Below are 23,923 nucleotides of genomic sequence, written 5' to 3'. Positions count from 1 at the left end.
AATGGATGAAAAAGGGGCAGGTGATGAATTCTCACCAGAGGATTAGGAAGCCTGTGGATAATGCATGTTGTATCATATCATAACACAAAATAATCACGCGACGACATGGTGACGTATTTATGTATTATTCATCATCCCTGAAACAGTAACAGTGAAACGTCAAGTCAAACACCCTTTGTCATACAAACTGGAATACGTGTTGGTGACAAATGTGCTACTTGAGCCACACAAAACTTCCACATAACCAACTGCAAACAGGCTTGGTGTCAGCAAATATTGAGATAAGAAGTAACTCATGCGAGTTTGGCTTTTTACGTTCACAGAATTAGGACTGTGGTGTTGAAATGTATTTTTGTAATTATTGCCTGTCTTTTATGACAATACTTGACTTAACTTGACCTTGAGACAGATTAATTCTATTCCCAGTCATCAGAATTAATTGTGTTAGACTTTATAGGTTTCACGCTACCAAAAACCCATACGTGGAAGGGTTGAATACCTTTGCGCACTTTAGCCTGTGAATGCGTCAAGAACAAGCTCTGCAGCCATGAGTGACATACTAACGACAAACCCATTTCAGCCGTCGCTTGATTTTTCCTCTCGGGGGGAAAAAAAAAATACAATAAAATCAAAACAGAGAATGACCTTGAACACACACACACATAATCCTTTATTTTAATCCTGTCAGAAGAGCTAAATCTGGATGTAATGTGTAGCAGTTTAATCACACTTATGAGGACAGTCTCAAAAAAAGCCTTCAATCAGATCCTTTTGCTTCCTAAATGCATTTTTTCATGGGAGTTGTAACCATGTGAACGAAGTGAGTCCCTGCAGGCTGTTTTACAACAAACATCCCTCTTTACTTCATCGTGTGTAACAGCGCCCAATATGGAGGGGATGAAACTATTTCATCTAATACAGCGTTTGGTTACACAATAAGAGACTTTAATCATAAGTGATTTTGCAACTTTCCTATTGCTCTCCAAACAAACCTCGTGGAAGGTTGTGCATGTTAATCTCATTAAATTTCACATTTTACAACATCTTTTGCTGGCATGATATAAGAGCTTTTTATGTCCACAATGTTATCTGTCTTGCCCCGGGTGCCCTGACACACTCAAAAACACTTTATGCAACTTGCTTTCACAAGAGGAAAGCTAAAATGTTCTTTACTTACAACACTACAAGTTTGCTTATAAATTATGTGTGGGTCAGTGGTAGAACGACTGTCTTGAAAACATTGTGGGTTCAATACCTGGCCGCTGTGACCATGTTGAAGTGTGTTGCTCCTGATGCGACATCATCAGTTGGTGAATGAGCAGACAAAATGTAAAGCACTTTGAGAGCCTTATAAGGTGGAAAAGTACTGTATAAATTAAGTTAAAATAAATTTTAAATCAAATCAAGGTTAGTTCTTAAAGTTTATATTTTTAAACTCAATTTATCATCAAACGTAATTTTCATTGTTTGGATTTGATGTTGATTAACGGTGTCTAAAAGCAAATTAGGCAAAATTGGGACCATTAATTGGCCCAGAGACGTTGTTGATTCAGTCTAATCTGATCTGTCACATTTTCTAAATAAATCGTAACTGAAAAAGTCAAAATTTTATACTATAGTCATATATATATATATATATATATATATATATATATATATATATATATATATATATATATATATATATATATATATATATATATATATATATATATATATATATATATATATTCAAATAAAATTCCTAATTTACATGAATGTACAAATTAACAACAAAATTGATTTAGACTGTGTGGATTTTATTGTTGATTGTGTCTTGAAGCAATGAAGAAAAAAATTGAATGCAGTACGACTGTATATATCATAGTCGTTTGCAGATTTAACTCTAAATTAGGGCAGGGTAGGACTAATTTCGGGAAACAGTCATTTTGAAACAAGACCACTAAAACTTGGACAATATTCTGTAGCATATATGGTAAAAGTTGAGGGGAAAAGTATGGGCGTACCACTATATGCTTTATTTGTGTTGCATGAATAAATGCGCACAGTTAACGTCATGATGTTAGAGATAGAGTATCTAATGTTTGTGTCTTGTAAAGATAAGATCAACCACTGTGGGCTGTTTCTTTTGGAAGCAATGTCTTCATTTAAAAAAAATAAAATAAAAATCAGACCGATTTATGTGGTAAGAGTGAATAAGTGATGTCATTCTCAAGACAAGTGCACTTTGCTAACTGTTGGGAAAGCCTGCAGTAGTGCACTATCCTGAATACAAATGAACTAAAGATGGCAATAAACAAACGTTACACAATAACCTCAAGGGTGTGTGTGAACCCAGTGTGTTCAATTCTAACGGCCACAACAACTACATTGTCTGCACATCCAAATACTAAATGTTAGTCACGTGACGTCACGTGCGCTCGGTGACAACAGGTGTGATTTCCGTGCACGGATTAAAAAATTATTCATGATTAATTTGAGTCCAGATTTGAATGTCGGAAACGATGCTAATCAATGCGAATGATTAGTTAATACGTCTGCTACGGATAATCGTGACAAATAACAGCGTCTGCAACATAGCTGCCAAATGGAAGAATTGACCCTTTAATCCAAGAAACGCGAGCAGACTAGACTTTAAAACCATTTGCGCCGTAGAGGATTCGAACAGTTCTACTCACCAAAGCGACCGACACCAAAAGCAATTATAATCCGAAAAGAGGAAGGTGAAACGTTGCTGGGAGCGTGTGAGCAGATTCACGCCGCCGCAGTGAGTGACATTCCCTCCGTGGGAAAGACGCGGCTCCGCAAGCAGCGGCCAAGCGAGGCGAGCATCCCGTTGCGACGCGGAAACGACGAGCGGACCACCGGCGAGCTAACCGCGGCCCTGGTTGCTGTGGAGTCCGCCGCGGGCACATAGCGGCTCGCGCTTCAAACGCGTCCCTTTTCCTTCCACTCCTCCAACAGCGGCGCCTTCCCAATTGCCGGACCGCGCATGCGCAAAAAGGGAGCACGCGCGAATGGACCATAATGGTGACTCTGGAAACAGATAGCTGTGGTTATTAATATTTGTGTGTGTGTCTGTGTGTGCGTGTGCGTAATAAATAACCGACATATGAAATGAAAATAAAAGAAAAAAATACAATGAAATCTAACATATTTCCTACATTTTGTAGAATAATCTATAGAATTAGATTTTAAATAATTTCAATAATATTTTTTTTTCTAATGTACATGACTATTAAAAAAAAAGAAAGAAAAGAAAAACAACATTATTTTGAACAGTGCAGAAAATGCACAAACATTAATTATGATTCAGTTACTGGTTCGTTCCGTAAGATCAATCAGAAAATGTGGAAAAAATGTTGATCATTGTTTTCCAAAGTAAAAGCAGATGTTTGCAAATGTCTTATTGTGATTAAACACAAAGATATTCAATCTGCTTTCATTGAGGAGCGGAGAATTGTTACTTTTGCCAGAGTGACATTCTGAGGAAAATAAATTAGTTTTGGATTAATTGATTAATTGATGTTTCTCTGTATAAGCATAGGCAATATTTTTATATTGATATGATCCAAATCAGCCGCCTTCAACTTGGGGCCCAAGGCAGTTTTTCAGGATTTCCTTCCTTATTTGTGGCCTAGCTACCTGAGTATCAATAACACCTTTGAAAAGTATGGACGTTAGGTTTGTTAAAAAAAACTCTACTTTTTCTTTAGTTTGTCTGTTGAGTGTGAATGGTTGTTTGTCTAAAATCTAACTATTCTGCGATGGCCGCCATCCAGTCCTTTTAGGCCCCATGACCCATTGGAATACACACATGCTGAAATTGTTATCTAATAGTGCTGCTACAACAGGAAATAACTGATGTACAACAACCCATCTGACTTTGCTCTGCAGAATTTAATTAATTGCAGACTTCTCATTTTCACTGTTTGGTCTATATATGTGATTTATGATAAAAACCTTGACAAGATGTTTGGATCTCCCTGTTCTCCTTTAATTAGCACAGCTGATGCTTTGCAGTTGCATGGCAAGCTGAATGTATTCACCGCAGACACAAATGTTCTGGTCAGTCTGGCCTCACACAGGCCGGACCACCGTAGTTAGGAACAGCTGAGAGCTTTTTATCTGACTGTTGGTGGTCTGAGAGTATACTGTAGTGTAGAACATGGCAGCCTGCTATGTGCAGACTTATTTTATTCTCTTTCAAAGATTACTGGGATGATGACCACTACATAACAGGATCACATTTGATGGGCCTTCAGATTTAACAGTCAGCTTTCCTCCTGGCAGCATTCTTGTTAGTCTTTCTCTTCTTAATGAAGGACATTATGCAGCCTATTCATTTCCATCCATTTTGACTGTTAGTGATATAAAACATAGTGACATTAACCATGGCTTGAGGTTAGCCTCGATATGTACTCTGGCACAGAAAAGTGACTATCAAGTCTGTTCTGTGTCCTGAATGTGTCGTTCACATGGAGCAGGAGAAATGGAAGAATGATGCAACATTAGTATAAAACAACTGACTAATTCTGCTGACAGATGGCATCTCCTATAAAAACAAATACTAAAACAATTGTAGAAACACCAATGTTATGCTCCAGTTGCACTAAAGAATACACATTATGCTAAACTGTGTGGCCAAAATTTGAAATGCTTCAGACTGCCAATATGTTTGATTGAGCCAACACATTTCTGCCAAGAGAAATGCATTTCCTCATATAGTGGCTGGGGCTGTTTATTTGATCAAGTATTGTACTTGACATCTGCGTCTAAGGTGTTGGGCGGACGAACTATCCATTTTTAACACAATCCATTTTTAACATATATACATGATAGCTTATATACTGTAGTTTTTCAGTTACATATATAGAGAGAGACAACTCAGATCCACATCATCACTGAGTGTAAGCTCAACTCACGTTTACTGCATGGTAGTCAGTTGAAGCCATGCCATCAGAGACCTGCAAATAATAATACTTAGTTAAAATAACATATGTACAGTTGAACGTTTGGAAATTGAAATCACATCATTTTGATGCTGCGAAAGGCTTTCCTGAGACCAAGATTAATTAACCTCTACCAAAGTGATGGAAAGGCGAAAGTATAAAGAAAGAAAGGATCGGCTCATGATCCAAAGACTGCTTCTAGAACAGGTTCATTACTTTTTATGATGATGTAACTCATGATGGCAGCAGCAGAATGAATTCTGAGGTCTACAAAACCTTTTTGTCTGGTAATTTACAGAAAAATGAATTCAAACTATGGTAATTGGGAAAAGCTTTGTCATGTCAAAGAAAATGACCCAAAACACAACAAAGGAGTTCATCGTGGGGACATGTGGAAAGTCTTTAATTTGCCAAGTCAGTCATCAGACTTCAACCCAACAAATCATGCATTTTGCCTTCCAAATGGAGACTGGAAGGAGAAACCCCAAGAAACAAACAAGAACTGAAGGAGGCTGCAGCAAAGGTCTGTAACAGTACATCAAATGAAGAATGCAACAATCTGGTGAAGTCAGTGGGTTGCGGGCTTCATGCAGTTATTGCAAGTAAGGGCTACGCCACCAAATATGAAATGTTATTCACTTTGTCGTCATGCTGTTCGTCGGGGAGGCTCTGGTGGGCAGTCGATCAGTTGGTAAGCCCATCCCACCTCTGAGATGAATATGTACCTATTTAAGGGAAGGAAAATTAATTGTATGAACAACCCTGCGAATACATTAAAATGTATTATATACACGTTCTTCAGTGGCTATCCTGACCCAAAAAAACAAAAAAAAAAAACAAAAAAAAACATTGCAACACCCTCGTAGCTTGTCAACAGATGACTTATTTAGCTACTAATGCGCTTCAGTCGCTTTATAATCCACCCATCTATCCATTTTCCGTGTGGTATACAACTAAAATTGACTGTCTTACACTGACTCCAAACTTTTTATTATTTCCTGCTCAGTTTCTTTCTCTTCCACCTCCAAAGACATCACCGACACATTTGTGACAGAGCGAATTAAGAGCAAAATCTAACTTACTACAACTATAGCCTACTTTACATAAATTGGTTCACCACTACTGTTTTATTTAATAGGTTTCTCATTAGCAGATACGCAGGTGAGATTTTCAGGTTTGTTGTGAATATTTCACAGTTATGCGTTCATTGATGACATTTTGTAACTATGGTAACAAAGTAGAAATTTGTTACATCCCATACTGTACAATACATCAACATACAGCACTGGACTACTGTACAATAAGTCATCGTGAGGAATAGTGATCAACATCGCTCTCTTGTGGCCATTCTGGATACTTATTGCACATGAACGCAACATTACTAAGAAAGACAAAAAAACAAAAAACAGCGATTACGTTTTTCATTTGCGTCACACACTTCGATAGTGCGCATGCGCAAAACAACGCACATGTTGCGTCACTTCCTCGTTCTGCATCTGACGTGTCTAAAAACTGTTTTGCACTAGTGGTGGGTTCAACTCGTGGGGGGTTTACTTTCTATTTAAGTATTTTTGGTGAGTTACTGGAGAGCTGGAAATCACCCAGTTAATGGTTTTCCGTTCTGTTTTTGTTTTGTAGGCCATCGATTTGCATCTTTGTAACCCGTTTTCCCCTCGCTAATCCAGGTTACGTGGTGTCAAGATGCTAGATTTCTTCACCATCTTCAGCAAAGGGGGGATAGTGCTGTGGTGCTTTCAGGGAACCGGTGTCACCGAGTCCTTCACCGGGCCCGTCAACGCCCTGATCCGCTCCGTGATCCTGCAGGTGAGCCTCGGTTCTCGTCCGATGAGACTGGGTTTGACAACTGTGCGAACGGCTAATGCTAACAGGTAGCAGCATACGTAGGAGCACTGCACATGTACTGCGTGATATTTAACCCGTCGCACGAGAACCCTCGCCAGCTTTACCGAAAATCGTATCTGTATACTGTAGTGGCTTAAAAAATGTCTGAGAAAGATGTTAAGTTCATAAAAATTGTTTTGAGCTCTTGTTGACACGTCACTTTACAGGAGCGCAGTGGAAATAACTCGTTCACTCATGAAGCCCTGAATCTTAAATATAAACTGGACAACGAGTTTGAGTTGATTTTTGTGGTAAGTCAGTGAACGCATCACTACTAATTTAACATAACGTGAGAGTGAACACGGACCTATGTGATTCTTCAGAAGTTCATCATCCCTTTTTTTGTGTTCAGGTGGGTTTTCAAAAGATCCTAACGCTGACATATGTGGACAAGTTCATAGATGACGTCCAGCTGCATTTCAGGGACCGTTATAAGAATAAACTGGAGCAAAAGGGAGCAATGAAGCTTCTCAATCACAGCTTCCAGTTTGAGGATGACTTCAAAATGCTTCTTCGGTAATTGCACTTCCACATGCCAATGTGCTCTCTCTTACCATAATTTTTAATTTTTCAAATCGGTTGACTCTTGAGTTATTATTATTATTATTATTATTATTTTCACAAAAAAATAAAATAAATTTCAAGGCGAAAGAACAGCTTGAGACATTGCTGTGACTTTTGTTAAGATAACTCATTGATATTTGAATATGAATTAAGGTTTATCTGCATCAACCACAAAGGAAATTGGCCTTGCTTGTTTGCAAGTGTATCAGAAATGACTCACTCAGTTACAAGCTGCAACTATATGCCGATGGGTTTTTTTCCACTGCAGGAACCTTTTCAGAAACCCCCTTTGTTTCCACTAAAAACTATATATAAAAAAGAAACTTGAAAAGAAAAACTCCAGCACATCGAACCACATTTGAAGTATTTTCACTCTGCCAGTGTGCGTCTTATCAAGTTGAGCAGTCTGCAAGATATTTTGAGAATGGCGGAAAAGGATGGGTAGGTGGACAGACATAGCTGTGCAGGCTCTTTTGATCATTTTTGGCGATTATGGCATCCAGCACGCATGTATTGGGGTAATTAAATAGATATTGGCTCCAATTATAAGTTCAAGAACGTAAGGTGGAGGATAATGTCAATAATCGTTATGGTTTCGGCCAAGCTGGCGAATATCACTACCATTTACCACAAAAAAAGTCAGTTACTGATACAAAAAAAGTTTGTAATTTCCTTGTTACTCAAGATAGTAATTTTGATGTAATTTCCGTTTGATTGTAAATGATAACGTGTGCCTAATGTCTGATGTTTTCCACCAGAGACGCAGAAGAGAGCAGCAAAGCTCGGAGCCCCGCACCTATGCGTTCTTTTAAGGAGTCTGAAAAATCCCAAAAAACTGTGAAGTCAATGATAGAAACAAAGGGTGGGGACAAAGACAAGGAGCAGGGTAGCAAGAAGAGCAAGAATACCAAAAAGGAAGGTAAGTGTGGTTAGAGGAGCATTAATAATAGTCATTATTATAACTTACTAGATCTGACCGGTCAATCTTTTCCAGCTTCTGTGGTAGACCCTGTCAAAGCAGATCAAGGCAAAGGCACATCTGCCTCGAAGCTGGTTGAGAACGGCAACCTTACTGCTGAGGAGATCATGCAGAAGAAGAGAGAGGAGTTCTTCCGCAAGCGTACAGTGGGAACTGCTGAAAAAGTCAGGTGAGAGATGATACTGAATATTACTTTTTCTGAAGGTAATTCAGGTGCACCTCTAACGTCGAATGACAGATTCAGTCTGTTTACTTCACTGTTACTCTATCCAGTTATTCAGGGTGTAGGGAATAAAGAATGGGAATGAATAAAGACAGAGCCCTGTGGCAAATAGCGAAAATCCCCAAGTAATTGACGCCCCCTCCCCAAATAGTTTATAATTGCCTATTAAAGTTATAAAATAGCAACAAAACACTGTCTAAATGAAGCTCCTCCTCACTTCAACACTGTTCTTTGGCAACGATGGAACAGAAGCAACTATTAATAGCCTGAGGCTGAGCATAAAACCAGTAAATAAGTGGGGTTTTTAGTAAATAACCGCGGATAGGTTAAAAAAAAAAGTTCTTAAAATGTAAAATAATTTAAATAAATATTAATTCCTATTATTATTGTAAATTATATAATAAATGTTGTTATTTATTATTGTACTTACTTATTTATTGATTTATTCTCAAATTTCAATAATGTATGGCATTAATTGATCTGGTGGTGTATTGTCTTACGTGTAGTAAGTCTCCAAAGCCTCAGAAGCCCAAGGAAAAACAAAGGCGTGTTTGGGACATGGGTGGCAACAGTACCAAGGACCTGGACTACAGTGACAGGAACGGAGAGAGTTCCCCCAATGGTTGTGACCAAAACCAGGATGCACCTATTGATCCTGTATGTATATTTGAAAGGTGTTTACTACTTAAATGAACACTTTGTAATAACATCGAAATGTTTCAGGGGATGCAGCTAAACCCCATGATTGGAGATTTGCTGTCTGTGGAATGTGAGTCCAGTGATGACGAGGAGGAGGAGGAGGAAGAAGAAGAGGAAAGAGTTGTTGTTAGTGCAACCAAGACAAGGTATGAGGGCTGTTTTAGCTTTGACCGCTCAGTGTAAGCGCAAAACTTTGTCTGAAAAATGTTGCGGAATCTTGTCAGTGCCAAGAAGCGTGGCGGCTTTGGCGGCATGTTTGGCATGCTGAAGGGCCTGGTGGGCTCCAAGAGTCTGAACCTGGAGGACATGGAGCCAGTTTTAGAGAAGTTGAGGGACCACCTCATCGGTAGGAGATTGTTGCCTTCCTCCCTCTCTCATCCTACTTATTTATCACTGATTGATCATCATTGTGGATCTGTTATTCACAGCAAAGAATGTAGCAGCCGAAATCGCCTCACAGCTTTGTGACTCTGTAGCCAAAAAACTGGAAGGCAAAGTCATGGGCACCTTCACCAGTACGCAAACATGACTTTTTTTTTATGGTTTTGTTTTGTCAGATTGATATCACAGAAAATTACATGATTTAATTGATGCAAATCTTGTGCGTGTGTGCAGCTGTTGCATCAACAGTAAAGCAGGCCCTGCAAGAGTCGCTGGTGCAGATTCTGCAGCCCAAGCGCAGGGTAGATATTCTGAGAGACGTCATGGAGGCGCAGAGCCAGAGGAGACCTTTTGTCATTACGTTCTGTGGCGTCAACGGGGTTGGAAAGTCCACCAACCTGGCGAAGGTGAGTTTTCAGTGTACAGATGGAAATTGTAGGGGGGAAAAAAATATACTTTTGTGTGCCTGATGTCACCCACCTGTGTCCTCTTCTCGGTCCAGATCTCATTCTGGCTCATTGAGAACGGTTTCACAGTGCTGATTGCGGCCTGCGACACGTTCCGCGCCGGAGCAGTGGAACAGCTGCGAACCCACCAGCGCCGCCTGAATTCGCTGCACCCGCCGGAGAAGCACGGAGGACGAACGATGGTCCAGCTCTATGAGAAGGGCTACGGGAAGGATGCTGCTGGAATCGCAATGGAGGCCATTGCCTATGGTAAGATAGTGTTTTTTCTTTTCAACAAAGATGAAAATATTTATGAACCTTCAAAGTTGAACACATTTTATTTTGTGACACTGGTGAAAAGTCACATTGTACCATTAACTTTCATACAAGTAAAAAGAGAATTATACTACTTTCAAATACAACTATAATAAACCAAAACAACTCACCCCTGAACACACCTGATGGATAAGTAATAGGTCATGAAGCCAACGTGTAATGAGAGTCTAAACATAACTAAACTCCTTCATGATTGCTTCCAGCTCGCAACCAGGCTTTCGACGTGGTGCTGGTGGACACCGCGGGGCGTATGCAGGACAATGCGCCCCTCATGACAGCCCTGGCTAAACTCATTGCTGTCAACATGCCTGATCTCGTGCTGTTCGTCGGGGAGGCTCTGGTGGGCAACGAGGCAGTCGATCAGTTGGTAAGCTCATCCCACCTCGGAGAGGAATCTGCACCTATTTAAGGGAAAGAAAAGTAATTGTATTAACCCTGTGAATACATTAAAAATAGGCTTAAAAATCAGGAAAAATCAAGCTATTATCACCACTGTCAGATACTCTTAGCATGTTACCTGAATGCGCTGAAATCAAATTTTCAGCATCTGTACACACTCACCACCAGTTACGAGGCGCTCTAAAGCAGTTACCGCGGATAATTGCTGGGGCAAACATGATGCTCAAGTTTATATAGTGGGCGAGGGGCGGACTTATGTCAGACTGGGTACCATTTTAGCCACGGCAAAAAAAAAAAAAAAAAAAAAGTCAGGAAAACCGAAATGTTTAATGTTTTTCCTCCACAATTGAGTACTACACAGTTTGACTTTGCACATATTTTCAGCAACTACCTAAAATTATATATTTTTAGAATAAAATTTTCTTCACAGGTTCTAATTAAAGACCACAGTGGTTTTGGAACTACAGTATAGCTAACCTGCTGTAAAATGCTGACATGTTGTATTTTAAAGTCCAACAGAGGGCAGCGTTGCTTTCCTGATCAACTGTCCTCATAAATGCTACCTGTGAAACATGCTGGGTGGTAAAAACTTGTATATTAAGCATCTCTTGTTCTTGGTTCACCAGGTGAAGTTCAACCAGGCTCTGGCTGACCACTCCATGTCTGACAAACCTCGTCTCATTGATGGCATCGTGCTCACCAAGTTTGACACCATTGACGACAAGGTGCGTTCACATGCGCTTGACTACGTTTTTACTGAATCAGAAGGTTTAATTCACCGCAGTTTCTCCTTCATAGGTTGGTGCGGCGATCTCTATGACCTACATCACGGGCCAGCCAATAGTGTTCGTGGGCACCGGGCAGACGTACAATGACCTGCGCAGTCTCAATGCCCGCGCTGTGGTCAGCGCCCTGATGAAGGCTTAAAAAGGCCACACGGTTCTGATCTTTGTCGTCGGGACGCTCGGAAGCCAACTATCATTTCGCCGTGCTGCCAAGAGATGCTTGAGCCCCTGCTAAAAGCCTGCGCTTACCGTCCTTCTGTGCCACCCTTTCTCATGTCCCATCTTTCTCATCATGACATTGTTGTTCCAGCTTCAGGCCGGCGTGAAAAGACGACAGTGCATTTGAAACCCACACAACCTGAGGAGCCTTCCTGTTTCTTTTTGACAGGATTTGGCCCAAATTGAAAAGTACCTCATAATCGGTTTAAGTTCTGAATTGCCCCCAACTAATGGACCTCTGTTTACCCAGTAAGAACTAGTTAAACAAACAATATCTGTCGTTTTGTCAGTCATCCTCCCAGCTAAATAGGGTCAGGTTGACAACAGCTGCCTGTGCAATGCTTAGTGACCATAGTGCCTATTTGTCTCCTGTTGTCATGGTTACCGCTCACATCAAGGACACATGGAACTAATCCCACTCAAGAGGGAAAGATGGAGTGAATTGGATTTAAATGTACAGTTTATACATTGTCTGAAGCGAGTTATGTGGCCTGAAAGAGCAGTTAAAAAAAATACCTTACCGTTTAACCCACAAATACCCATTTCTTATTTCCCCCCCAGCCCCCCCATAATCTATACTATGGCCCCTGATAGGAAAGATTGTCCCCGGCCCTGCTTTATTGGATCAACAGTGTTTGTTCCAACTTCAGGAGTCCTGTACTGTGTTCCTTACCAGCCTAACTAATAGATTTAATCACAAAAGAGAACCAGAAATAGTTTTGTAAATGAATGATTGTTGCAACCCGTTTCCCCAAGAATGGTTATTTATGTTTTCCCCATGGATTTCTTCATTCATTCGTTGAACACAGCCAAACATCTCCCTCATTTAACTTGCAGTAATGCATTATTAGGGAATCTAAGGTTATTTGAGCTAATTTATGAGAATGTAAACATTTCTAAATAAAGCTGCTGTACACGGCATGCATTTTGGAACTTTCCCTGGTGTCTTTTGTTCTTTGTCAGACCAAACAGCACAACACAAATGGGATACCAATAGCTTTATTTTGAAAACAGCACTTATAAATACTACATCGCAAACACGTGAGTACTTTCAAATACAAAAAGAACAAAGAACATGTCTACACCGGAGTGACAAGTTGCTACTTGCAAAACAATGCTTGGCAAGAAAGAACAGAATTGGAATAGTCTATGACATACCAGTACAGTGCAAATGAATAGTTACCGTGTCCTTTTGTGCTGCGTTTGGCAGACGCCAACCTTGTTGAATGTATGGACCCCATCACGTGTGCAACTGTGCATATTGGCACATAGCGAGCAGGCGTAACATGAAGATTCCCTTCCCACACGAGCCAATGTGATGACTCACGGGGAATCACAGTGAGTCACATCTATTGCAGTTTGTCATCACCAGCATGCATTACTTCTTCTGGAGTGTCCCAAACTTCAATTTCTTCCCTTTTAAATAAGCATGTAAAGAAAATGACAGAAACGGGCCACAATCAGCTACTATTGTAACACTTGTTGGAAAGAAATGCAAAACAGAAACAATGTTTAGTTTAGTGACATAAACAAAAAACAAACATGGGGAATTTCAGTGAAGTTATTGACGAATCCAGCTTTCATGAACGTTATCATGCAGTCAGCTGAAAGCACTAAAAGATCAGCAGTTCTTTTGACCCTGAAGGGGCAAGTAGACTTTTGACTTTCTAGCCCTACCGACATGCAAGAAGAGAACAGTCTCTTGTTTGCTGCAGTGGAAATCTGGTATGTGGCCGCAGCTTGATGTCAGCGAGAAGAAGCATTCAGTCCTAACCTTGAAGGAGGTATTTCTGAGTGTTAAATCCGTTCTGCTGCCCCCACCCCCCATTTTAATACCCTGGAAATACAGATAGAAAGGTTGTACAGTAAATAAATAAATATTGGCACATCATTGAAGTCATCAATCAAAACTAACAAGTACAGTGGAACCACCATGGTCTAAATGTGTTTCTAGAAAAATAAATTTTTAACCAGTACACCATCATGTATGGCACCATCTGCAAATATAAGCAAAGTGTGTCTTCAGCTCAGTGAGTGAGCCATGCAATTAGTCAATTACATGTGCAAGTTCATTTTACCATGCAGACGCTTGATTAGACAGTTAATTCCGCCAATATAAAAACACCACTCTATGACTGCATTACACTGCAAAAAACTCCCACAATGTCTGCCAGGCGTTTTCAAAGAGTGAGTAGTTTGACTATTTTAATTTGCAGTTTTGCCTTTGCGGATCATTGAGTGTGGAAAGAATTAATTCACTTTCCGTGATCTCCTCTGTGAGGAATTGTGAAGTCATCTATTAAATTGCGTCTTGACTTTGGAGGTTCCACTGTATGTCGAGTGAAAAACACTCATAGAACATCCATGTGTGGAAACTACTGATCTTTGGCTGGCTTTGCACTGCATGGTTCAAGTCAAGACTGGAATCAGGACTCTTCCAAACACATATACAAATCTGAAAAGCTTCACATATGGCTTTTAAAGCCATACACATGCAAAGTCATAGGCACTACAGTAGATAATGAGGATGGCAACCTCCAATTGATAAAAAATAATACCAGTGGTACCAATTGGTAGGAAAAAAAATTTGATTCTTAAAAAAGAAAGTAAGAAAATGAATTGTTGCAGCCCTAGCTTCATATGTTCCATCATATCAGATATGTTCCACTTGAAATGTACATTAAAATAAAACAAAATCAGATATGGATCTTGAAGTGGACTTGAGAAATTCAACCAGCAGTGCAAATCTGGGAGAGTTGTCTTCTATCAACAACACCATGCCTCAACAAAGCACTCAACATACTCTGGAATATACCAAATACCAATAATGACTTAATTTTAGCCTGCATAGTCAAAAAACTTGGCAGAACTTCTAATTGGTTGATGGAATGCTATTATAGACATGCCTTTGCCCTAAACCAAATGTAAGTAAAAGTTTGATCATTCCTATCCATCAAACCAAATATGAACAATGTACCTTACCCCAGTCATTTGTTGAAACATCTCGAAAGCAGATCTCGTTGGCCAGCCGCTCTAAGTACTCGGGCAGGTCCGAGTACTCGTCCCCGTAGGAAATGACCTTGATGCCCTTGTCCAGCATGTTGTCGCGCAGCTTCTTGAACTCGCCCACATCCTCGCGCCGCACAAGCATGAAGTGCTCCAGGTCAGACTTGTGTTTGACCGCCTCCAAGAACAACGCCTGGAAGGTCGTGTCGTCGACGGTGCGCCCGCAGCCCAGGAAAACAAACGATTTGGTCTCGTACAGCTTCTGAATCTCACGCTGTGGGAATACGTGTTACTTTTTTTGGTAACTAGCCATTGCTTAGCTAGCACAGGCATATGAAGTATATACCAATTAAATATCATCGTCTCATCCTACTATTCGCTATGCTGCAAAAACTGAAAGTCCAGTAGTGATTGACCCACCCATAAAACGATTGCCATTTCTCTATAGATGCCACACGAAGAAGGCAGCAAAGCACGACACATCACATGAAGTGACTCAACTCATTTCAACATAGTTCCTTTTGAACTATGGACCTCAGATATGGCTTTCGGCATCGAGCGGCATTACTAAACCATTATGTCAGCTTCAAACGTGTACAAAATGTAAATCGCTTGTTATGTTGTGTGTGTTTCTGGTGCTCAATCTGACGAATAAAATTCATTTGAGGTGCACTTTTGATGGAATATGTTGCTGTAGATTAAGGCTGTGCAATTAATCAACACTTAATTACAATTTAAAATATTACACTCCACAATTACAAAATCAATAATCATAAAAAAAAGACTATTATACTAATTTTTGAGTTGTAAATGTATACATTTGCACTTTTTTTTTTTTTTTTTTAAACGAATTTAATACATTTTGTTTCATCCAAAAGGAACTCGCCTAATTATAGTGTTTCAAAGAATTTTATTCATCTTAATATTTTATTTGTTTTTACGTTGTTTTTTTACATTTTGCTTTTTACAAAAAAAAAAAAAAAGATCGTCCTACTGCACAATCAGCACATGCTGCACTCCAACTTCAACTTTTTGTCACCAAAATAAATAAATAAATAAATTTAAGTTATATAATTACAGTGTTTGTATTTTTTTAATTGATCTTAATATATTTAAATGTGTAAACATTTTCTTTTTTGTACCAAAAAATAAATTATCGTCCTACTGCACAGTGCACAAGCTGCACTCCAACTTTTTGCCAACATAAATAAATAAGTAAATAAATCAATAAATCAATGTTTGGTCCAAAAAGAACTCACCTAATTCTAGTGTTTCTATTTTTTTTAATTAATTGGTCTTAATATTTTTAAATGCTTAATATTAATGCTAATTTTCATTTATTTTATTTTTATTTTTGTTACCAAAATTAAATAACCGTTTGAATAATCATGATTTCAATTATTGCCCAAATTATTGTGATTATTATTTTTTCCATAATCGAGCAGCCCTACAGTGGACCACATTTTTATGGTTCCTTGAAACAGGAAACATTTAATTTTGCAAAATGTGGATTTATTATTAGTTTGATAATAGCTTATCCCTAATAGAAGCATGGTACTGTCTGCTAGGGTCTTCTAACACTCACCATAACCTCAGTGTTCCTCAGTACATTCTGGTAGCCAGCGGGGTGCAGCACAATGCCACACGGGTTGGTGTAGACACCATGGATGTGTAGAACGCTTAACCTCCGCTTCTCTTGAGCCCACTCCAACACCTGCACACAAGGAAGAACACGCAGGTTATAACAGTCCATTGCACACCATCCTGTTCTGACTGGGTCGGGACGGAGTAGCAGTAATAGCATATTTACAACCCTGATGGAGACATGACATAAATACCACAACTGAGAGGCACAATGGCATGTCTCAATAAGGAAACTTCTTTTATATTTAAATACCTAGAGCGCTGATAAGAATTAATAACAAAATTTGGTTGAGCAAAAGTGTGTTCCCACTTCAGAATCAGTTTTAAACCAAAAGCAAATAGAGTCCAAGATGTAAAAGAGAACTAAATTGTCCCTCACCTGTTGCAAACAGAAGGTGTGATCATTATCTACTGGGCCAATATTGACCCATGAGGAACTTCACTAAAAGGCTGTCATGGTGTCGAAAAAAAAGAGAAGATAAAGACCAATTTGCTTTGTCATCTAACAAATTATTACATCGCATTAGTATTTCAAGTTCTTGTCATTTTGTTCTTTTACCTCTCGGAGTCAGACCTAATAATAAAGTCTGCTCACATTCATGCTGCAGTGAACTTTGTTCTCTGTTCAAATTGCTGACTGGCTTCTTTAACTAGGCAAGACTGTTCAATCAATACCTCAGCATAATGCAAACAGGAACCTTTACCTTTTTCTCGTCAGTCAGATCCAAAGATTCCAGCTTCGTGCCTTGGTGGGCTGCGTAGATCTCCAACAGGTTGTCGAAATTGGTGGTGAGGACCAGCGCGCCGCTCTCCATTAACTGCAGCACGGAGCGCAGTAGATGTTTCCCAGCATGCTCCATCTTGCATTCCAAATCATCAAACACCTCGTAAAGGCAGTCCTTGAAGAACGTAGACCGCACATTGCCTGTTCTCTGAAAACAACATGACACAATCGTGGTTCAAAAAAAAACTTTGCAGTCTCCAAAGCCGTCAGTGCACCTCACTAGAACCGAGTTTCCGCCAGCATCAAAGGATTAACTCTGCATGGGTCGGAGAAGAATAAACAAAGGAAGCGTAAGAAAACGGACTCATTAAAAGAATGATTTCAGGGTTTTTGAGTGTTTCGCTGTCGTGTGACAGAAGAGTGGGTTTCGTGCTTTAACTGGTTTTGTTTTGGTACTTTTGTTTGGCTTGACAACATTCTCAGGTACAGCCACATATTGATCAGCTTTACAAGTTATATAAAAAAAAAAAACCTTTGGATATGAATTGGATCTTCTGTGACGAGTGGCATGCATTTGAATCAATTTGTATTTGACAAGTAAAAATATTGAGCAAGGATGTCAATGTTAGCTTTTTGTCTTGGGTGCTAGCCTGCTAGTTAGCTCTCCCCCAACAAGCTAGCTTCTGTATGCTTGTCACTTGTAATCAAAAGGTAGTCTTTTACATGTGAGGTATGTTTTAATGTGGGTAGCCCAGTGCAGGGATTAGCATGTCCACATTCAAGGGGTAATGGGTTAGAATCTCAGCTCAAGCCCTTTTGGTGTCCATTTGCATGTTCTCCCAGTGCTCGTGTGCGTTTCCCTGTATGCCAGCTTCTTCCAACATTTAAAAAAAAAAAAAAAAAATACATGTTAGGTTCATCGAAGATGTTAAATTATCCATAGGTGTGATTTTTTTTCTTTTGTCTTTATGTGACTTGTGACTTGTTGGCGACCAATTCAGCTTCTTGCCCCAATGTAGGTTGGGATAGGTTTAACTTCTAGCTCACTCATGAACCTAATGAGGACACGTGAGATAAAAACAAAATGGATTGATAGACATTTACACTTGGATGACAGTTAAGAATTGAGCGCTCATAAAAACCTGAGCACCAATACAAACCCAACCATTCAGAAACCTGCAGCATGTAGTGAACTCTAATTGGATTAAACGTGAGTTCAAGGTGTTATCTCATCATGTGACCTAAATCAAGGCTGCATCAAGTGCCTGTAAATAAATGTGCAACACATGTCTACACAGGTTAGAGCCAGGACATAATCACCCCAAAAAATATTTCAAGCCCCTTCAGGCACGGCATATAGGGGGCAAAATCTGCCCGGTGATCAGAGCGGTTACAGGGGCAAGAGTTTAAGGGCATGCTGAAAAAGTGGGAGCAGGGTGTGAACACCGAAAGCAATTGTCACTTTTGTTGTTCGTAATTATATAATTGTGGGATGCTGTGACTTTGACAATAGCCCATTTCACTTAGATCTGTGTTGCTGCAATTTTGTGGAATCTCCTAATATGCTCTCGTATATGAGACTTGTGCCATAACGACACATGGAGTAAATCTGCATGGAAGCTAATAATAGAGAACCTCCGTGCTTCGCTGTAGTGACCAAGGTGATCTGGACACAGGGAGACGGTGGGACTTGCCATGATTACCGTACTAATGGGCTAAACAGCTTGATGCCTTTCCACAGGAAGAAACAATTATCCACATCTAGTGTCTATGGCAGCCAAGTCCATCCCTGTGTCCTCAGGCCATCAGAGGATTTCAGCAAACACCAAATGAAGTGCAAGTAAACAACAGACTTTAACCAGTTTCACCAGGACTTACTTCGTATTCAGTGCATAGTTTTGCCTAAAAAGAATTTAGTTGAGATAAATGAAGTCTTTGCATACTTCTCCGTAGATTTGGGAAATTCCAGTGACATGATCGAAGACACACCCTTGACGCTATACAGGGGAGGGGGGGGGGGAATGAGCTCCTCTAAAAGAGGTTCAAAGTTACTGATCATGATACACTACGATAAATACTTAATCGTTGGGATGATCAAATAAACTCATTATTTTCTAATGAGCCTCATTTTAACCGCAGCGAAACTTGAAAGACAATATTTGCTTTTTCTTTTGGATTACCCCCATGACCTGAAACTCTTTTTGCAGACTATGTAAATTCCATGTAGAAGTAGGTCAAACTGCCACATTAGTGGATTTTTCAGGATATTAGCATTCTTACATAGTTCTTTCAAAATCCAAATCAGCCTAATGACAACAATCCGAGAGAGAACTAGAGTACATTTTTGAAGTTACTTAGTAGTTGGCAGTTTATAATGAACACTGCACGTATGCGCTCCAACAAAACAGTCTTTTGAATACGCTTTGCTGGTGTATGTGCATATAAAAGCCATATAAATACAACTATGCGGGATGCATTAAAACACAAATTTGTCAAGAAAAAAATGACTCTGCACAATTTTTATTTAATGCTTTAAAAAAAATACAGACAATTACGTTTCGAATACTATCCAGATGCACCGAATATTTGGCAAATTCGCCACAAGAGATTTTTAACCGAAAAGTGCCAATTCTTCTACTGCAGTGCAAGCGTGCTACGTGTTGGCTGTTGCTTTAACTAAATGTAAAGTTGCTAGTTTGCGTTTTTTTTCTGTGCTGCTCTTAGAGCAAATAGGTCTGCACCACATGGGCGTGAAAAGGACATGGCAGATAAAGCCATAAAGTGTTGTTTGCTCCCTTTGGCTGAGGGGCTGACGCAAAGTGAGGTTTATCAGTGTCAAAAGTGCAATGAGACATGACTAACACAGGAGGCAAATGCTATCAAGGACCCCCATCTGCCAACGCAGACGGCACCAATAAGTAAAGGAAAAAAAAGTAACATGGGTTAAGGTGTAGCTTTATCCATTTTTGTGATGTAATTAAGTCTGGAGTATTGTGGAAACTCTAAAATTGAGTGCCCTTTAGGTTTTGTTTTTTTTATATATATATTATTTTATTCACTTATTTAAATCAGGCTGCAATTGCTGTTTCTTAGCTTTTTTGTGCGTATTTTGCAATGCCATAACTAGAATTTGGAAGCTGCCAAAAAAAAAATAAAAGTACCTGCAAATTACTCCTCTCAAGTTGCACAGAAACTTGCCAGGTCAAACCAAGTTGTCATGTGTGAGATGTGCTGCTGCCTTCGTCTTTGGCTTTTGTGTGTGCACACGTTTGTGTGTGGCCACCACAGAAGGGGTTCCAATGATGGAAAAAAAGGAGAACTATGATGAAGGAAGACTCTAGAACTGGTACTGGAGCTTAATGTAGCCAAGTGCCAATGTCTTTATTACAGCATAGTACAAGGAGGAGTAACAATTTAATCTGATTCAGAAGTCATTCGTTGCTATCAACACAAATCGCAAATTTTGATTTAAAGTGTGATTCCAAGCCCTACAATTTATCATTGTTGGCTAATACGATGGAACAAAACACAAGCTTTCATGTCTGCATTTCTCACTGAACTTTTAAAGTGGGAAGTTACTAAAAGAAGTTCCCCAGACCGTAACAAATGTTAATGCGCTGACTGTGCTGTGCGTCAAAATACTTTGAGTGACCTTGACTATATGATCATCAGATTTCCATGTGGAACAATTGATTTTTAGGAGTTTTACGTCAAACTTGTTTGTAAGACGCAACCTCAAAATTCAAATGGTCTTCTAGGTTATGCGATTTGTAAACCGACAAAAATGTCAAGGAAAAACAGTGCTCTCAAGACGCACAAAAAATGTGGCAGGTCAAACCAATTCATTATGCATTATCAGGCAAAACTTTAATGGATTATCTCCACAAATATGTTTTGCTTTTTCTCTGGCTTGTTTTTTGTCAAAATGGCAAGAGTGTCAACAAATTACACCATAAAACTATTTAGCTATAAATGGAATGCTCAGTATAAGGCTCAAGCAACAAATACAACATTAATAACAAAACAACAAAATATAGTGCTGTTTACTGTTAATGTTTCAAAACTCACTTCCCAACACAAGCTGTAATCTCCCTCTGAATGTTTGCCACCACATCAGAGTTAATGGTGAAAACTGAAAACGCGATTTTTTTTCACTTCTTTAATCCTATACTAACCGTTGGACCAACAAAAAAAAAAGAGGTACCAAAGATGATATGTCACTGTAAGTTCCACTTCTGGTTTAATGGACTACATCAGTTTTTCTCCTTGCCATGACTGCTACCATTAAAAAAATAAATAAAAATAAAAGGCTTGCGCACTTGTGAAACACTCAAGAAACATCAACCAAAATGATGGTTTGAGGTTTTCACTTGAGATGAACAGAGACTAATAGTTATCTGGAAGTTATGACACAGCAGTGTGGAAAGGAGAAGTGAGGGGAATTATTAAAATGATGCCTTACCGGGGAAAGTTTCTGTATTAGGTCATGAGCCACGTGCACCAAATTTTTATCTTCCTGCATGTGCTTTTGGAAACGTCGGCTCTCCTCCTCTTCTAGTAAGTCAAAGTCATTGGCGGCATCCAGCAAGGCCTGGATCAGGCCTTTCCAGGAGCGGAGAGCGGGGACCTGTGGGGCCACGGCGGAGCTTATCCCAGTGCCGATCACCAAGACAAGCTCGGGGGCATGCTTTGTCTTCAGGCTGGGCAGCAACTTCCTTTTGGACACACAGATTATTATGAATTCCATAAAGCAGAACTTTCCAGAATCACACATCTGCATATGTTCATACTTTGTGTGCAGAGTCAGGTTATTGAGACTAAGCATGGGGAAAAAATGAAAACAAATCAAAACTCTATACAGGGGATTCTGCGTTTCACGATGAACATAAGAATGCTTTGTCAATCAGCTTCAGATGGCATTTATTATTTTTCTTGATTTTTTTTCAGTTTGCATTTCTCAGCAATCACATGGCACATATAGACAAGTACAAATCCCTGCAAGCACAGGAAAACAAGGTCAGACAAAATCTAAGACTGGTGTCACAAAAGATATAGATGTATTGTAGTTTAAATCCAAACTACAAACGACATGCTTTTCTCTGTGAAGTAATCCTCCTTGAGTCTAATGCACAATAACATATGTTTCATATGACCTTGTGAAGGGAGTGGAATTCTGTACAAGACCAGGAACTGTCAGATGCTCAGAGCTTTGCGAGCAGGTGCTTTGTCATGGTGATAAAGCTATTGTCTTGCCACAACGCTCACCTCTTCTCGTGCCCTGAATGAACAAGGCAGAATCTCTTCATAGAAGTGTGAGTTGACGGTCTGGCCCACATTGCAGGGGACAAGTCCAAGTTGGCAGTTTGGGTTTGAAATAGATCTTTTATGACACCAGCCCTGGATCTTTCCTGACACAACTAGAGTGTATACATAGATAAAGAATTATGTATAGCGTACTTTTCAATGATGGGATGTTAGATTATGAGTGTTTTGAGCCATGACCAGTGTACAGCATGTCATGTGCTTTACCTAGGCTTCTTTCCGTTCGAATCTGCATCCTGTGAATCAGCTGCAGTTCGTTTCTCAGTTTTCACCGCTACAACAGAGGCCATTCAACACCTGGACCCATAAAAAAAACAGCCAGTGTCATACCAAACAATAAACACTTGCAAGTTGCAACTTTTCCTATTACCTCACTCATGCACCAATAGCGTATAACTATTTTAACTCACGATGTACAATGAATTCTACGTTTTACAATACAAACAGGAAGTACAAGTTCAGCGCATCTTCTGTAGTAATGATGAGCCCAAGGGCTGAGTCAACAGCCACACGCCTGTAGTTTAAGCCATCACACACAGGTAAAAGTTTTTGTTTTTAGTCAATGCTTTCATTGGCATGGAAATGACTCACCTTTATCTAGTAGGCGCCCAAAGTTTGTTTGAAATTCTGCTCACGAAGAAGTCTCTATAATTCCAGCTCAGTGAGTAACAGTCGCAGTAGTGCTTGCAATCTCGGCGTTTTTTTTTGTTTTGTTTTTTTTTTAAACGAAAAAGTCCACGTCCTCAAGTACTTGTAACAAGAAGTGACGGACAAAACCCGGCTTTCCAAATGACAGAATTACCTAGCTAACTTGACTTTGATATACCAAAACAACTGTTGCTATAGCTTTCTTTCCAACCTTGACTAAGCACGGGAGCTCCGGTTAACTCGTCATGCTGAACGCAGAGTCTGAAGGGAGCCTTCGCAAACGGCATACAAACGTGTAAGCTAAAGTTTAGTACTACGCGGAGGCTGAACACTTCGTCCTATGTTGAAGTTTGTGTTGCGTGAGAGGATAGGGTGGTTGAAGTCGCCGCCTGTGGCGATTCTGCTGCTTGTCTTATGACGCCTTCACTTGCCGCTCGGATAAGTCTCTAGTTTACTGTCTCGTGCCAGAAAGAGGTCGTATTTGTCTTCCGTCAAGACACTAGTCTGTATATTATGTATCAATCAACTAAAACTAGCTTTCGACAGTTATTTCACTCATATGAACAGGAAAAAGTTTTATGTTGTCAATCGGTTTAACAAGTAAAAACGTCAACTCAAAATAATTCTCTGTCGGGTTTTACCTGAATGTTTTCATTTTCCAAGCTTTAATGAGCGTTTGAAAACAACACGGTTC

General features: G+C 39.7%; 3 protein-coding genes across 11 annotated transcripts in view; 1 reads left to right on the top strand and 2 right to left on the bottom strand.

The window, feature by feature from the left end:
• Window positions 1-8,521, bottom strand: part of st3gal4 (ST3 beta-galactoside alpha-2,3-sialyltransferase 4) — a 27,889-nt gene extending 19,368 nt beyond the window's left edge. The window contains exons 1-3 of one of the 4 annotated variants that reach the window (XM_077540135.1): window positions 8,386-8,521; window positions 5,592-5,677; window positions 4,926-4,967 (exon numbers count right to left, since the gene is read on the bottom strand). The gene's annotated coding sequence lies outside the window, so the exon portion shown is untranslated. Of the gene's footprint in view, window positions 1-2,678; window positions 3,012-4,925; window positions 4,968-5,591; window positions 5,678-8,385 lie in introns of those variants that run through there. The other 3 variants (XM_077540136.1, XM_077540133.1, XM_077540134.1) reach the window with 3 other exon arrangements.
• srpra (SRP receptor subunit alpha) lies at window positions 6,364-12,818 on the top strand. 2 transcript variants are annotated; one of them, XM_077540127.1, is made up of 15 exons: window positions 6,364-6,526; window positions 6,638-6,776; window positions 7,022-7,105; window positions 7,207-7,370; window positions 8,177-8,337; window positions 8,413-8,566; window positions 9,127-9,277; window positions 9,344-9,465; window positions 9,544-9,665; window positions 9,748-9,834; window positions 9,935-10,107; window positions 10,203-10,416; window positions 10,686-10,849; window positions 11,508-11,606; window positions 11,680-12,818. In XM_077540127.1, the coding sequence occupies exons 2-15, from the start codon at window positions 6,654-6,656 to the stop codon at window positions 11,806-11,808; spliced, it is 1,947 nt and encodes a 648-aa protein (XP_077396253.1). In that variant the 5' UTR covers window positions 6,364-6,526; window positions 6,638-6,653; the 3' UTR covers window positions 11,809-12,818. The 2 variants fall into 2 exon arrangements, with proteins under 2 accessions (XP_077396253.1, XP_077396255.1); XM_077540129.1 differs by lacking the exon at window positions 6,364-6,526 and having other exon boundaries at window positions 6,618-6,776.
• Window positions 10,227-23,923, bottom strand: fam118b (family with sequence similarity 118 member B). Of its 5 annotated transcripts, XM_077540141.1 has the most exons (8): window positions 23,173-23,709; window positions 22,789-22,878; window positions 22,525-22,676; window positions 21,722-21,974; window positions 17,240-17,467; window positions 16,477-16,605; window positions 14,868-15,165; window positions 10,227-10,883 (listed from the first exon to the last, which is right to left on the bottom strand). In XM_077540141.1, the coding sequence occupies exons 3-8, from the start codon at window positions 22,593-22,595 to the stop codon at window positions 10,843-10,845; spliced, it is 1,020 nt and encodes a 339-aa protein (XP_077396267.1). In that variant the 5' UTR covers window positions 22,596-22,676; window positions 22,789-22,878; window positions 23,173-23,709; the 3' UTR covers window positions 10,227-10,842. The 5 variants fall into 5 exon arrangements, with proteins under 5 accessions (XP_077396267.1, XP_077396265.1, XP_077396263.1 ...); XM_077540139.1 differs by lacking the exons at window positions 22,525-22,676; window positions 23,173-23,709 and adding an exon at window positions 23,871-23,923 and having other exon boundaries at window positions 10,228-10,883; XM_077540137.1 differs by lacking the exon at window positions 22,525-22,676 and having other exon boundaries at window positions 10,230-10,883; window positions 23,173-23,707.

The sequence above is a fragment of the Festucalex cinctus genome, chromosome 13, assembly GCF_051991245.1.
Source record: "Festucalex cinctus isolate MCC-2025b chromosome 13, RoL_Fcin_1.0, whole genome shotgun sequence".
NCBI lineage: Eukaryota > Metazoa > Chordata > Actinopteri > Syngnathiformes > Syngnathidae > Festucalex > Festucalex cinctus.
Note: the sequence above shows the minus strand (reverse complement) of the source record. Positions and strands in the feature narration are given on the sequence as shown.

Bases quoted from the DNA above. Each gene is read 5' to 3' on its own strand.
- srpra (XM_077540127.1), top strand. From the start codon at position 6,654: ATGCTAGATTTCTTCACCATCTTCAGCAAAGGGGGGATAGTGCTGTGG. The intron at 9,278-9,343 runs GTATGTATATTT...GAAATGTTTCAG, and splicing joins AGGATGCACCTATTGATCCT to GGGATGCAGCTAAACCCCAT. The intron at 9,835-9,934 runs GTACGCAAACAT...GCGTGTGTGCAG, and splicing joins AGTCATGGGCACCTTCACCA to CTGTTGCATCAACAGTAAAG.
- fam118b (XM_077540139.1), bottom strand. From the start codon at position 22,871: ATGGCCTCTGTTGTAGCGGTGAAAACTGAGAAACGAACTGCAGCTGAT. The intron at 17,468-21,721 runs GTAAGGCATCAT...TGTTGTTTTCAG, and splicing joins TAATACAGAAACTTTCCCCG to AGAACAGGCAATGTGCGGTC. The intron at 10,884-14,867 runs GTAAGGTACATT...TCCCTTAAATAG, and splicing joins TGTTTCAACAAATGACTGGG to GTGCAGATTCCTCTCCGAGG.